This window comes from Perna viridis, chromosome 12 (genome assembly GCF_037379345.1).
Source record: "Perna viridis isolate PV_CMFRI_1.1 ecotype Kerala chromosome 12, ASM3737934v1, whole genome shotgun sequence".
Classification (NCBI taxonomy): Eukaryota; Metazoa; Mollusca; class Bivalvia; order Mytilida; family Mytilidae; genus Perna; species Perna viridis.
The window spans coordinates 1796537-1808847 of NC_142456.1; the positions used below are offsets into that span (position 1 = coordinate 1796537).

At 33.5% G+C, this 12311-nt stretch overlaps 1 protein-coding gene, 1 long non-coding RNA gene and 2 pseudogenes across 2 annotated transcripts; 2 read left to right on the plus strand and 2 right to left on the minus strand.

The window, feature by feature from the left end:
• Positions 1–960: 960 nt before the first annotated feature.
• On the minus strand, positions 961–2082 carry LOC148600722 (caveolin-1-like). The gene is made up of 2 exons (XM_088555450.1): positions 1910–2082; positions 961–1446 (listed from the first exon to the last, which is right to left on the minus strand). The coding sequence occupies exons 1-2, from the start codon at positions 1970–1972 to the stop codon at positions 1120–1122; spliced, it is 390 nt and encodes a 129-aa protein (XP_088411576.1). The 5' UTR covers positions 1973–2082; the 3' UTR covers positions 961–1119.
• A 439-nt stretch (positions 2083–2521) lies between these two features.
• Positions 2522–6782, plus strand: LOC148600723 (uncharacterized; annotated as a pseudogene).
• A 121-nt stretch (positions 6783–6903) lies between these two features.
• LOC148600724 (uncharacterized) lies at positions 6904–8017 on the plus strand (annotated as a pseudogene).
• A 672-nt stretch (positions 8018–8689) lies between these two features.
• On the minus strand, positions 8690–10372 carry LOC148600725 (uncharacterized). The gene is made up of 2 exons (XR_015917186.1): positions 10227–10372; positions 8690–9827 (listed from the first exon to the last, which is right to left on the minus strand). It is a non-coding gene; the product is annotated as an uncharacterized LOC148600725 (long non-coding RNA).
• Between the last annotated feature and the right edge of the window lie 1939 nt (positions 10373–12311).

Sequence of the window (12311 nt, forward strand, 5' to 3'; positions counted from 1 at the left end):
TTTAGAAGTTTGGTTTTAACTAGTTAATGGTTAAGTTTAAAAGTTTGACGTTTGAGTGGCCAGTCTAAGGCTAACTCCAGGTGTGGCTGTTGTTTTGTGGTTTGGTTAGATTGATACATGTATATGTATGTATTTAACAAATTCCCGGTTTCCGTTTTCCTCACTAAAAATGGACTTCCTTTAGTATAAAACTATGTACATATTTTGACGGGAATTTTTCTGTACTTTTTTCATGCAATTCAGACAATGTTAAATACATACCAAAAACCCAACCTTCAATGTCTCTTTTATGAAAATATGTTAAAAGCTTTCTGAAGGGGTTTCAGTCAGTTTTTACATTGCCACCCTTGTGCGATCTTGTCATTCTAATATACCAATTCAACGAGTAAGTGGTATATTGGAATCACACTGTCCGTCCGAATTTCGCTGCAATCATCTCTGCTCCAAATGATTGGATTGACTTGAAAAGTAATTGATGTGTGGATTTATATATAGATGGGGCAGATGTTGTTGGGGATTTGCGTGTTGTCCGGTATTAAGTTCCTGTTTTGCAGATCTTTGCCATATTTTATTCTATGGAATTATAGAAAAAGCCGTCACAAAAATCACGGCTCCAATTAAATAGATCGATTTCAAATTTATTATGTGGCTTTATATATATAAGACAAACATGTACATTGTACGTTGTAAAAAAAATTGGAGGCTGTCAATTATCAAATATCTGTACGACTCAGGACTGGAGGTAATACTATATTAAGCACGACAACTCATTGGATTTGATGATATACTTTTTTAAGCATTAGATGTGCATGTTTTAATCTATTGATATTCAAGTATTTTTCCTCATCATAAAAAGAAAACAAAAGGGAACAGATATAGAGAAACGCAACAAATGCGCCATCGTAAATACTTTATTTTTTGTGTCAATTTCATTATCAAATAATTTAATGAATTCGGCGTAGAACAGAAAAAGCAATCAAAATAAGGCTGTATTAACATGAGTATGGCATGACATCATTCATAACAATAAATAATAAGTTTTGGTCATCGTTATAGGAACACTGTTTACATGAAAATTACTCTGTCATGGTTTTTCATGAATTTATCTGGTAAGGTTTGTTACTTTTTGAAGAGATGGAAGACTGTTCCAAAAGCTTCACAGCACGGCACCATGCAACAGTTTACGCACTGAGTATAGATTCTCTGGCAAAGTCCGCAATTAATTTCACAGACCTTCATACAAGGAGATATAAGCCACACATGAAAAAAAGCAATGTATGCAAACTCTGCGCCCCACCAGGCCGAGATGTAAATTCCATAGAACAGGGTAAGGATATTATAGAATAGCTTCTTCCAGCAGTTAAAGCACATATAAGAACATCTCCAGATGCAGTCGATACTGTGGATACCATCTGGTTCAGCGAGAATATCATTGAAGTGTAGAGTCTGAAAAGTTATATTGTGACAATTTATTTAGAGTCAATTTTCAAAGCCCCGAATTTATGCGCAATACCATTTTCGAGCAATGTACGTTGCCGCGACTTAATAAATTTGTAATAAGAAACTCTAGAATAATTTGTCAGTTATCACTTACTAAGCACTGCGTAGAAGTAAAAGCGTTTTACGAAATTTTTCTGACGAATCCTGAGTGTTTTCAACAGCCTCGGAATTCAATTTACACCTTGTGAAACATGACTTTTTTTGTCGACATGAGTAATTGCAGGGTGTATGTTTTTATTTGCTTTATGAAGAAACACAAAAACAACTTCAGTTTTTTTTCTTTCCTTTGTTACATGTGTAATGTTATCATGTTTTTATTTCAAAAATTATATCGTGGAAGATAATGTAGTTTCTTAACATTTTCTCCATACATGTATTTTGCAATAAGTAGAAACATATTTCTACGTACCCCAAGATGTGCGTTTAATCCTTGTGGATCTCTGTTAACCAAATCTAGATCTCCTTCAGACATTTTGTGAGAATTATTTACCCTCCGTTACCGAAAACGAAATCGCTAAGAGTGTATCTTGGAATATACCGGACTTATATAGTAGCTACAATTGACATTAGTAACTGTTTCCAATACATATGAATTAACTTAGGGTTTTTATTTTTAATAAACTACGTAGAAAACATTCATTGTCTAATGTAATAACTATTCAATGTGGTCAGTTTTTAATGCGTAAATGATTATTTATTTTCAATAGAAGTTTAGATGGTGTTTTGAAAACAATTTAATTTCTAAAGCGGCTTCAAACGGTGGACAGGTTATTATCTACATTGTAGATAATGGTGAAATTAGAGATATATAAGGGCAGCAATATTATTTGGTTATTTTGGGTGTTATAGATTTCGCTTCTGCAGAAGGTTTTAGTTTTATTACAATAACGTATTAAAACTGGAATAGAAACTGTTTCTGATTATATCATACAATTGTAAACCATTTTTATGGCTCTTAATACACGTGGACGGTATCAAAAAGTGAAATACTTACAATGAACAAATTGCAAAAAAGCTAAAGATGAATATCGATCAACCTCAAATGACACGGTAAATGTTTAATTAAGTTCAAGACGTAATACGACTACATGTATTAATCATGTTAATTCTTCCTTGTCGACGTTGAAAAATATTTTGTAGAAATTATAATAAAGTACACAGCAAATACTCAACATGCATTGTAATATCATTTAACCACTTAATTAAATTTGTTTGGGAAAAAAGTGCTCATAGTTTACCTTTAAAAACTACATGTAGTTTAACCCCACCGCTCAGGGAATGTTGGTCATTTTTTAAATTATGTGTCTTTTTGTCGTTATATTACGTTTTAGTTTGTCATCGGTCTGTTACAGTGGAATTCATTGCTTATCAGAAGTGTACACTTGTTGAAGGCCTTTTGAAGATACAGTATTTATGTTATATCATGGTGCATTTGTCCGGTTTTACAATACAGTCACGCTCTTTGTTCTGTACTTCTGCTATACCCTGGTGCATTTGTTCAATTATACAATATACGTTCTTTGTTCTATTATTTTACGGTAAAATACACGTACTTGACCGCACGGACAGACGAAGAATATCGTGTTTTGATACATATACATGGTACCTTTGTATTTATTTTTAGGTAAAGATGTACTTTGTTCTGGCAAAGGAGTCATCCGTTGGGCTTTCGGGCCCGAGTGGGTTTTGACTTACACATAACTATTCTAATCAATGATAAAGTAAATAATCTGATCATAAATGCAACATTCATACGGGTAATATTCATTTATACATAAAATAAACCTTTACGAAAGAATTAATGAAGACCCAATTTTTGACATGACAATCCGTATAAATCGGTCTATATTATATCAGATATTATATCTTTCATTTAATTTCCTAAGCGGTCAATTGTGTCGCTTAACTAACAATAAAGAATAATTTAATATTTACATTAAACATCAATTAATTGTATTTTCCCGCGTTTCGAATAGTACAGCGGGAGAATAATATATTGTCGATATGCATATAGGTTACAGACCACCAATTCAACCAATGAGTATTTGGAACGTACGCAAAAATAGTTCTACGCAGTGCTGTGAAAAAAGTTCTCATTTTATTTTAAAAATTTAAACAGTTTCTGAAAGGAAAAACATTTCTGTACATTTTATAGGTGCATTTTGCTTCTTGTGATGTGAAACCTAATCTCCATTATGATTTCTAAACATACCCCTATCTTGTAAAAACACTTCCAGTGACCAGTACTGTACTGCAAGTCTGCTAACCCCACATGCCATTCTGAGGATTGTGAGCTGACATATGTAGAATCATGCTGATATATAGTCCTCTGCAGATTAAAGTTAAGGTAAAGTCCAAAGAAGCCATTGAATATTGTGAAATTAGCATAGAAGCCTATGGAAAGTGGAATTAGTGGTTTCTAGCCTATATTAGTACTCGGTGTTTTCTGATTCACGAAAATCAGAAGGCGCTCTCGGACACACATATATCGAAAATCGATGAGACTATGAACGAAACGTATACAAAACACGGCAATAAAGAACAGTACAAGCACAACCAGAAGGTGTTCGTTAAAATGAGGGATGCGCGTTCAGAACTAGCCAGAGCTGATGAATTTACACCCAAAAAGATAGACAGTGCAAAGAGATAGATTTATGAAGGTAAAATTGTAAAACAATCGTCAAAAACTTATTAAATTAGCCGACTCATCGATTCAGGATGGCGTGTCGTGGATGAGTATATCTCCAATCCACTAGCAGAAGATTCCTAAGATGAGAAGAGAATCTACAAGGCACAGACGCGAGCGAACAACAAATTAAAGACGGAAGAGTTGAAACGTAGAACTGAAACATCTCGCAAGTCCGGTCCTTATCCAGAGCCAGGTCAAGAAGGGGAGTCAATTCCAGTTAATATCAGCGATGTTCTTCCTTCTGTAGCACGTCCATGTCGCTGTTTTTATTGCATGTGTTTCGGGCATTGGGTTAGGAACTGTACAAAAGCAGCTGCTGATCGAAAGAACAAGGTAAGTATTTTTTTTTTCTTTTCATAAAAGTATATCAGAAAAATGTATAAAACTATAGACAAAAATAGATTCGGGTTGGTTAGATTTAAATTCACACGAACAGACATCATGTGATTATTTGCAATCAATGAGCAATACACATACTACGAATAATAATAAAAAAAACATGGTTAACGGTAAAGGTGTAGGTTATTTAAAAGAATATATTGAAAAAAAATGTGGAAAAAAATTCCTGCAACGAGTTTTGTTGTAGATGTTACAGAAAACCGATATAAGATCCCTTTTAGTACAATACTTTGTGAAACTGGAGTAAAGCAATAATAAATCCGCAAGAGAAAACCCCAAATTTGTCGACTCTGAATTGTCAGAAAAGTGTCAAAGAAACCACACGTTGTAAATCCTCTTAATGTCGCTAATAATAAGGGATGTAAATTGAGATTAGTATTGGATGCTAGACATATAAACCCCCATGTTGTAAGGTATAATCACAAATACAAAGACGCAAAAGCAGCCAGGCAATTTCTTTAGAAATGTGATTTTATTTTTTCATAAGCATTTTCTCAGAAGATACAACCTATTTAGATTTTAGGTGGGGTGATAACTACTATAAATATACAGTTTTTGCCTTTTGGTTTGTCGTCAAGCGAATATATTTTAACGAAAGTAGAGAGAGATTTAATCAAGTTTTGGAGAAGCAAAGGTATAAAAATTATTATGTACCTAGATACATACCTATATATCTAGGAGGTAGCAGGGATTTAGTAAATGCTCTCTATGTTAATGATAGGATCAAATCAGAGAAATTTGGATTTTTGTTACCAACAATGTAACTGGTTGTCTTGTCAAAATTTATAATGGCGAGGGTTTGTTTGGAACATGACGGAGGTATTTTGAAAATTACTGAATAGATAATTCAGAAACTGTTAAACACCTTGTCAGTTTTCAGTAATCAGTACAAATACGGCAAGAGATTGTTCTTTGTTAAATTTATTGCTAGTATAGTTGGTCAAATGATATCTCTGCAACCAGTTTTCGGGGACAAGTCAAGACTGAGAACAAGGTATCTATATTAATGCATCTTAAGTAGAGCAAGCTGGAGAGCTCAAGTACTAGTTAGTACAGAAGTATTTTTAGAATGTGAGTTCTGGGAACAACAGACTAAAAGCTTAAATGAGATAAGATCTCAGTTGTGTCAGTTAACATATAACAAGCCCCAAGATATACAGGTTTATAGTGATGGTTCTGACTCCGGTTTTAGTGGTTATATGACCACTGGTTCAGAGGACGAACCATCAGAGATGCACTGGTTCAGAGAACGAACCATCAGAGATGCACTGGTTCAGAGGACGAACCATCAGAGATGCACTGGTTCAGAGAACGAACCATCAGAGATGCACTGGTTAAGAGAACGAACCATCAGAGATGCACTGGTTCAGAGGACGAACCATCAGAGATGCACTGGTTCAGAGAACGAACCATCAGAGATGCACTGGTTAAGAGAACGAACCATCAGAGATGCACGGCAAGTGTCAGAGAAAGTCGAAAGTTCGACATGGAGAGAACTTGAAGCAAATTTGGATAATTTATCTGAATTTTGAATATTTTTCTAGTGGCAAATTTGTCCGAGTTTTCACGAATAACATGAATATAACATATATTTTGAATATTGGTAGCAGAAAAATAGGTCTTAGTTCACAAAATAATCATGCTTATACACGAATTTTGTAGCAGGAATATGATCAATTTAAGCGTAGCATGGTTACCCCGGCAATCAAACAAACATGCTGATGCACTGAGCAGAACTTTCGATTGTAATGATTGGGGAATACATGGTGAAATATTTCAATACTTGGATAGTATTTTCGGTCCACATGATGTGGACAGATTCGCACACGATTACAATGCCAAATGCATTTTATTCAATTTAGAGTTTTGGTGCCCAGGAACATCAGGTATAGATGCGTTCAGTTTACGATGGACTGGACATAATAATTGGTTAGCCCCTCCTCCTAGTTTAATTCCAGAGGTGGTAAACAAAATGCGACAGGAACATTGTTATTGTACACTTGTCATTCCCGAATGGAAATCTGCACTATTTTGGCCTATGATCGTGGACAGATATGACAGATTTCACGATTTCATAGTAGATTACAAGTATTTCAATGGTGAAAACTTGATAAAACCGGGTGGAGGAAATTGTGCAGTTTTTGGTCAGCATTTGTTGAAATTTAGATTGTTAGCAATTAGAATCCGATGTTAATTCTTTGATACTAATTTTATTTATTTCATTAACAGGGGTCAAACTAAACAGCACAGTAGAAGAGGCATGCCAGAATAGTCGTGGTAAATAAAACAGTTATCTATTTAAACTCTATCCAAAGATGTATAAATTATTAATAAACTCTAGGAGCAATAATACTGTGAAATCCTATTTTAACTCTTTCAAAAGATGGGAGCTATTCATTACTGCACAAGGTCATAATGCAATGCCAGTTCAGTCTGTACATGTAGCACGTATTTGACTCATTTATTGAACAATGGTTCCACTTTTCATCCCGTATACAACGCGATTTATGACATAAACTTGGCACATGAAGTCAACGGACTCGGAGATCCGACAACAAACACTTTCAAAACTTCATTACTCGAATCATCCAAAATGGTTGCACCAAAGAAAATTGACAAAAAAGAACCAATTACAACTGATACTTTAATAATCCTTTGTGAACATTTTATAAATTTATCAGATCTTCTCATAGTCAGAGATTTAACACAGTTGTGCATGATACTTTTGAGTTACTTGGGTTTCCTCAGATATGACGAGGTCAATTCCCTACGTTTTTCGGATGTTAAGGTTCAGGAACCACACCTGGTCTTAAATATTCAGAAGAGTAAAACTGCTCAATACAGAGAGAGTTCAGAAGTTCTTATTTCAAAAGCTCGCACAGTCGCTTGCCCATATAGCATGTATTTAAGATCAAATTGGCCTGTTTTGAAGATAAGATGCTTTCAGATTTTTATTTGTTTAGACCTGTTTATAGATCAGGCACTACATGTAAACTTAGAATAAAAAACTGAGTTACACGGCGGCTAGAGTGTCAATTCTTAAGAGAGTTTCCCTGGGTCTAACAGTGGCCTTCAATCGTTTCGATCAGGTGGAGCAACAGCTGCAGCTAATTCTGACGTGAACGATAGGTGTTTGAATTAACATGGTAGGTGGAAGTCAGACACTAGTAAAGATGGTTATATTGTAGATTCCATAGAAAAGCGTTTGAAAATATCAAAAGCTTTGGGTTTGTAACAAAACGTCCTTTCTTTGTTAATCTATCACGTACGACGGGATGTCGGCAAATTCAAAATTTGTGTTGGTTTTTATTACTTGCCATAAAGTACATTTTTGCATTTCGTCATTGTTATGAGTGTGCTACTTGTTGTTCGTTGTCATGTTTACGAGGAATATAGATAATACATCACCTTTTTCAATATTAACCTATATTTCCATGCAATGCCGACTTAAATCAAATGTCCTAAAGTGATACATGTACATACATTTAAGAAGTATAAATAAACAATAATTTATCAAGATGTTATTGGTAACCTCTAACCTTCGACAAAAAGGGACGGTTACATTGTTTATCATAAATTATAACGTTCATTTATTAGGACAATTTTAACGAAATGAACCTACATGTAAAGCATATAGACATTGGGAAAAAATTAAAATTAAAAATAAATACATGTACAAACTAGAAAGTTACAGAGAGTTTAACTATTGTGATAACAAGCCAGTCGCATTGTTCTTAGTATTAGAACATTGCAGTAATTCCATGTACAAGTATTAATGTACATGTATATCTTTATGAAAAGCGAAAATATAAGTGAGTGCACTGCTAAAGTAATGATAGTTACTACCAACGTTATTTTTTTGGTTACTACACTTGGTAGAAAAATATTTAAAATTGTGACTTTCTGTTGAAAAAAGTTGGGGACAAGATTCAAAATGCGGAATACATGTACATGCGCATACACTGTCTTGAATACCTGTTAGGTATAATTTTGAATTGCCCACAAACATGGCTGTATGCACTTCTGAATTCGCCTGTGAGTGCCCTACTTCCTATGTTTAAGACAAGAATTCCTTTGCTTTCAACATTTATAACTAAATAAGATCTTTAACAAATGTAATGGTAATGTACATATACATGAGATAATTCGATACAGTACGGGTTATGATGGTATAGCTTTTATTACTAACCCAGTTCTGGCCTATGCATGACACCTACAGGTAGAAAGCATACATATGTACAAAGCAAGTGTAGGACATGATACAAATATATGTAGATGTATTACGATTATATCATATATTAAGCTTAAAATACACCTTTGTGTATATGCATTATAACATGTATAAGTGGTAAACCCTATATCGTTAACCTTATATCAGATACCCTATATCACACCCCTAGACCTTTATCGCATACTTATAACACAACCTTAGACCTTTATCGAATACTTTCTATCACACTCCTAGACCTACATCGCATACTTTTTACCACACTCCTAGAACTACATAGCATACTTTATATCACATTCCTAGACCAACACCGCATACTTTATATCACAACCTAGACCTTTATCGCATACTTTATATCACACCTCTAGACTTTTATTGCATACTTTATATCACATCCCTAGACCTACATCGAACACTTTATATCACACCCCTAGACATTTATCGCAACCTTATATCACACCCCTAGACATTTATCGCATACCTTATATCACACCCCTTCACCGATCTTATAGGGTTAAGATTAGTTAGAATAGTTAAAATATATGATATAATGAACATGACATGTCCAAATCTGTATCACATGTGGTATCAACCTTCGACCTATATCATCCCGCGGGCTGGCTGCCCTTGGGCTGATATAGGAGTCTTGGAGTGATACGCATGTGATACAGATTTTGACATGTAATATTCAGTATGTATCAGGTGTTTGTCTTTGTTATTAAACATCATTTGAAAAATCTGTATAAGACCATGGATTTACTCAAAAATCATTAAAACATTTTCCATTTACCCCTTACCATGCCAAAGAGCCTATAAATAGGCTTTTCATACTCCCGTATTTTGCCAAGAACCTATATATAAGCTTAGCATCTGTTGTCTACATATTATGCAAGTCAATTGTTCTGGAATAATGTCATTGACGTCACAGTTCTGACCGTGATGATGTGTGGGGTGCTTCTCAAGGTAGACTGTATATATTAAGTAGCTGTCTTTGTAAGTATCATGCAAAATCTGAAAAATGTATTATGACGGTGTTTTTATTGGATGGTAGGGTATTTTATTTTGTTTCCGTGAGAGTGTAGGGGATAGCTCACGCCGTCACAATATGGACTGGTACCTGTTAATTCTAGGCAGCTAAAATAACAATATGTCAGTGTAGTTGGTACCAGACTTTATTTTTCAATTCATAAATACATGTAAATTCAATAGTATTTGGTTGAAAGAATTCATATTAAAACATAACAATTATTAAATTAAAAATAGCATAATTTATTGATATAAGATATAAATTCAATAATATAATATCATAAAATAAATTAAGTATTTTTAAACATAAATAGAATTAAATTATCAAGTTTTCTCAAAATAAAATACATTAATACAAAATTAATAACAAAAATAATACTTTACCTAAAATAACAATATGTCAGAGTAGATGGTACGAGACGCCCGAGACGGCCAACGTCGCCCGTTATAGAGGAGCTTGATGTTGAACCTGCCGTTCCGATTCGTCCAGTAAGACCAACCCATTGTTCATACATAATATGCAGCACAAAAGAAAGAGGTATCCATAAACAATCAGAGTTCAATAAAAGAAAAGTTTCTTTAAATTTCACATATATCTAATCTTCGTTCGAAACATAAACATAAACATTTGCCAAAATACAGTTAACCCAATTAATTAGTTTTTAAATTCCGAAACAAGTAATTTTAAATCATCTGTATTAATCAATCCCTTATGCAAGCCTTAATTCTTTAAGTACAAAGATATTATTAAAATTATGGCACAGTTACGCTTAACTCGGTCACTGACTTATCTAGGTCGTAATTGTCGTCATTCTTTTTTTTTTTTCTTTTTTATCAAGTTTGCATCACTCAACTTGTCAATTCAGAATGAAGAGTGATTAGACCTATCCATTAAGTTATCAAAATCTATTCCCAATTCTCAAAAGAAAAATGAATTAATTTAGCTGAAGATATCATTAATGCCATCATTTGAATTATCAAAGCACTTTAATCTGAATTTATTTCGAAAGAATGACTAGTGGGATTAATCAGGTAATGAAATTGCTCTATCTTGTTTTTCTAACCTAGTTAAAAATAATGTTTTTTGTTAAGTACTCGAAAGCTAAATTTTGTATCACAATAGATTTGATACATCCTAAATAAGGCTACATATTTTTATTTTTGTAATTAAGTTGTTTTATGGGTCTGTAGTGTGAAATGTTTAATTATTCATTCATATCTGCCTGCTCTTAGGAGATAATCAACGTTGGAAATCCAGTAGATTATATTGTATTTGAGTGTCATTTACAGAGTTATCTCCCTTAAAATTGGAAATATACAGTGCATTCTATATAACATTTATATTTTTATCTCCTATTAACATGGGTTGTATGAAAAACCACATGTTACTCTCTGTTTACTATGACATTTTAAACAAAATATCAAAAATAAAAATATGTAGGCTTCTCAACCATGAATCACATTTTGCATGATTCTTAGGTGGAGTGCTACTTAAAACAACGCCAACATAATTCCTTGCAAGTTCTGTTCTTATTTCTACTCGTCGTTATCTATTGATCAAATATTCACATTTTATTCACTTTTCTTTGTTTTTACCTTCAGTGCAATCTACTTAAATCAGCCTCCTCTTCATGTACTTCGTACAGCGAAAAAAAAATAGAAAAACGTGTAAAAGGAATAACAAAAAAAAAAGCCAAAAAGCAAATAATGATAAATTTTAAACTATATAAATTTCAACGATGCATTGTGTGCATGTTTTCATTATTGATAAAATCGCAAATATTGCACAATGATTTGACTCAAAATTGACGTCGATTGCACAGAACATTTTGTCATCTGAATATATGATTATGAAAATTAATCTTCGCACATGTACTAGCACCAAGTATTCACTAATTAGGGAAAAGAGAACATTGGTATGAAGGTCATTTATTAATTTCTAGAGGTTTTACAAAATGTTTGATGATTCCTTTCAATGTCCCGAATAAAAAGCTTACTTCATAAAGTTCAAGATCAAAAACGAGATTCTGACAGAATTGTACTCTGCAAGATTCATTCCCATTGTTGACTTTTTTCTTTAATATTTTCAATTCGTATATGTGCTAAGTTGACATCTTGACATTATAAGATATATTCGAAAACAGCCAAGTAATGGATATTTTATGTCTATTTCTTTCTTCGTTTCATCATCCCGCTGCTGTGCCCTTTCTTGTGACGTTAGGTTATTGTCGACGTCATAAGCAGGATATTTGAATTTGAATCTTCAAATTCTACCTTGGCAAAATAAAGGGAAGGCCTTGGCACTCAAGGTACGAAAATCCATTTAGCTCATTTTCTAAGACTAAAAAAAAATGCGTTAACAGCGAAGCGAAATAATGCGAAACTGTCGCGAAATTACGCGAATTTTACGCGAATTAACGCGAAACGTTTGTCTTGTTTGTAAGAAAACATTTGATTTGTGCGCCATCG

Excerpts from the sequence above, each read along its gene's own strand:
- LOC148600722 (XM_088555450.1), bottom strand. The coding sequence starts at position 1,972 with ATGTCTGAAGGAGATCTAGATTTGGTTAACAGAGATCCACAAGGATTA. Across the intron at positions 1,447-1,909 it reads GATTAAACGCACATCTTGGG|ACTCTACACTTCAATGATAT; the intron begins GTACGTAGAAAT and ends ATAACTTTTCAG.